The sequence below is a fragment of the Myotis brandtii genome, unplaced genomic scaffold (assembly GCF_000412655.1).
Source record: "Myotis brandtii unplaced genomic scaffold, ASM41265v1 scaffold601, whole genome shotgun sequence".
Taxonomy (NCBI): Eukaryota; Metazoa; Chordata; class Mammalia; order Chiroptera; family Vespertilionidae; genus Myotis; species Myotis brandtii.
In genome coordinates this window covers 1,580,770-1,583,715 of record NW_005370276.1, presented here as the reverse complement: position 1 = coordinate 1,583,715, position 2,946 = coordinate 1,580,770, and the positions used below count along the sequence as shown (strand labels likewise).

The window sequence follows — 2,946 nt, the reverse complement described above, 5'->3', positions numbered from 1 at the left end:
CAGAGAATCAAACCACTTTGGGGACCGGACAGACTCCGAAGCTTTACTCGTACAATCCGCCATCTTTGTTCGGGGCACCGTGACTTCCGGTCGGGGAGGAAGAGACCCTAACCAGGTTTCCGGGAGATGCTGGAATAGAGTTAGAGGAGAGGTTTGCGTTGGATTCTTCCAATCAGCATCCCATCTCGCCCTCTGGCGGTTTCGGGTGGCAGCCAGATTTAGTGGGACTCCGGTCATTCTCCAAGACGGGCACTGACCGTTTTCACCAAGGGATTGGGGTGGGTTCCAAATGGGGGAGGAGGGGACGGAGGGCACGGTACATCTGCTGTGCCTCGCGGCCTCCAGCGGAGTCCCCCTGTTCTGCAGAAGCAGCCGCGGCGGTGCTCCCGCCCGCCAGCAGGTGGGGCTCTGGACGTCTGGATCTCCGAAATTGAAGGGGGTTAGGAGCTTGGACTTGGGTCTTCAAGGGAGCAGGGGCTGGGGAGTTGAGTTTAGAGGTCTGAGGGGTGCAACAGACTAAAAACTCAGTTTCCCTGACCAGGAGGTGCCAGGGGACCTAGAAAGGGGAGGGGATTGGGGGTCCCTGTCTAATGTCCTCAACCTTTCCACAGCTCCCGTTCTCTGTCATCGGCTCCCTCAATGGAGTCCACATGTTTGGGCAGAATCTCGAGGTGCAGCTGAGCTCTGCGAGGACCGAGGACACCACCGTGGTGTGGAAAAGCTTCCATGACAGGTCTCCAAGTGATAGCTTGCAGCAGGGACTGGGCCCTGTTGAAGGTGACCTCAAGGCCTTCCAGCCCCCCAAGGCCAGCTGTTACCCTCTGTGATCTCTGAGTTTCTCTGTATGAGAAGCAGGTTATGCTGGAGGAGGATGTAGCTAGCAGCCAGGATCTAGGGCAAACTACTATCCTCGCTGCCCTGTTCCCTGGACTGGACTCATTCTTCCTTCTCACCTTCCTTTCTCACAGCATCACCCTCATTGTTCTGTCATCTGAGGAGGGCACCTCGGAGCTGAGACTAGAGAGACTGCTCCAGATGGTGTTTGGGGCCATGGTGAGACTCCCCAGGCCTCTTTTGCAAACCAAGGAATCTGAACTCTCAGCATCCTTCTCCCTCAGACCCAGCAGTCCAGCCCCCAACACCTTTCTCCTCCAAAACCTAGGAATCCTGGCTCCTAGTCCCTCCTCCCTCAGATTCATGAGTCCAGATCCCCAGCCCCTGCTTTCTTCTAAGACGTCCAGGGCCCCTATTCTCTTATATGGTTCTTCTAGGTTCTTCTTGTGGGACTTGAAGAACTGACCAACATCAGCAATGTAGAAAGACTGAAGAAGGAGTTGAGGGTGAGGCTACTGATACTTGGGGACTACAGTGCCCAGCAGCCCCTGGGGCAGCCTGCCCCGTGGATTCTTGGGGCAGCTCAGTTTTCTGACCCTGGAGTAGGCCCACCCAGAAGGGCCACTTTTTTCAGGGGGAGGCAGCAGATCTAGGTGCCTCCCTTCTCCCTCTGCTAGGCCTGTTACCGCCTCATTGACAGCTTCCTGGGGGACTCAGAGCTCATTGGAGACCTGACCCAGTGTGTGGACTGTGTGGTTCCTCCAGAGGGATCCCTCTTTCAGGTATTGGGGAAGCCTTGGGAACTCTTAAACCTGACTTTATGGCCCTGTCTCAGTCCTCACCCTCTTACCCCTGGACCATTGCCTCCACCTCTTCCCATCCTCAGGACTTCCAGTCCAACCCCCACTTGGCCCCAGAAGGATCTTTATACACCCAGAGCTGACCCAGTCCCTCCCCTTAGTACAGCCCTCTTATGGCTTCCATCCCCCCCTCGTTCCCCCAGGACAAAGTCCCAGCCCTTGCGCAGTTGCCTCAGGAGTCCCACAAATCTCAACAAGTTCCCAGCTTCCCTGCCTTAGCATATGCTGTTCCTTCTGTGCGGGGAATCTCTATTTACCCTTTAAAAAATACTGCTCTTGTGGATTCGCCAGGTATGGCCACCTCCAGGAGCCTTAAGGTGGTTGATTGTACCTACTTGGCACACAGTAGGACTCAATAAACCGTAACTGCTGTTGTGATTGTTAGCTTCAGTAGCTCATGCTGGCAGGGCAGTAGATGCCTTACCTGTTTAACTTCACGATGTGGCTTGGGGATTGTAACTGCATGTGGCGATGAAGGAGCCCAGGCCCAGGGAGGGTGAGACACTTGAGCATGGCCACAAGGCAAACTTGGAATTGTATGCCAGTCTGTTCCCACTCCTCACCCATGTAGGAAGTCACTGGTATGCCGGTCTTTTCCCACTCCTCGCCCATGTAGGAAGTCACTGTGCCCCTAGTCTGTTCCCACTCCTCGCCCACCTAGGAAATCACTGTGCCCCTATTCGTGTCTCCTTGCCCAGGAAGCCCTCTCTGGGTTCGCGGAGGCTGCGGGCACAGCCTTCGCCAGCCTCCTCGTGTCGGGCCGGGTGGTGACAGCGACAGAAAGCTGGTGGCGGCTGGGGACGCCGGAGGCCGTGCTACTCCCCTGGCTGGTGGGATCCCTGCCGCTGCAGGCCGCACGGGACTACCCGGTGTACCTGCCGCACGGGAGTCCCACGGTGAGTGGATGGGCCCGGCAGAGGGAAGGTGGGGGCCTGGGACACCTGCGCACGAAGGGGTGAGACCTAGAGGCGGAGTCGCGAGGAGGCAGGGCTTGCACGGAGCTCTGGCCCGCTCACCCTGCGCCACCTGCCGCACGGGAGTCCCACGGTGAGTGGATGGGCCTGGCAGAGGGAAGGTGGGGGCCTGGGACACCTGCGCCCGAAGGGGTGAGACCTAGAGGCAGGGCTTGCACGGAGCTCTGGCCCGCTCACCCCGCGCTCCCGCTTCAGGTCCCGCACCGCCTTCTGACCCTGACGCTGCTGCCGGGCTTGGAGCTGTGTCTGCTCTGCGGGCCGCGCCCTCCCCTCAGCCA

The 2,946-nt window shown here is 58.4% G+C and overlaps 1 protein-coding gene across 1 annotated transcript in view; it reads left to right on the top strand.

The window, feature by feature from the left end:
* The first annotated feature begins 113 nt into the window (after positions 1–113).
* FUZ (fuzzy planar cell polarity protein) overlaps positions 114–2,946 on the top strand; it is a 5,011-nt gene continuing 2,178 nt past the window's right edge. The window contains exons 1-7 of the mRNA XM_005879622.2: positions 114–400; positions 612–733; positions 969–1,053; positions 1,272–1,340; positions 1,512–1,616; positions 2,393–2,590; positions 2,864–2,942. Coding sequence (XP_005879684.1) covers positions 290–400; positions 612–733; positions 969–1,053; positions 1,272–1,340; positions 1,512–1,616; positions 2,393–2,590; positions 2,864–2,942 — 769 coding nt within the window. The 5' untranslated portion in view covers positions 114–289. The remainder of the gene's footprint in view (positions 401–611; positions 734–968; positions 1,054–1,271; positions 1,341–1,511; positions 1,617–2,392; positions 2,591–2,863; positions 2,943–2,946) is intronic.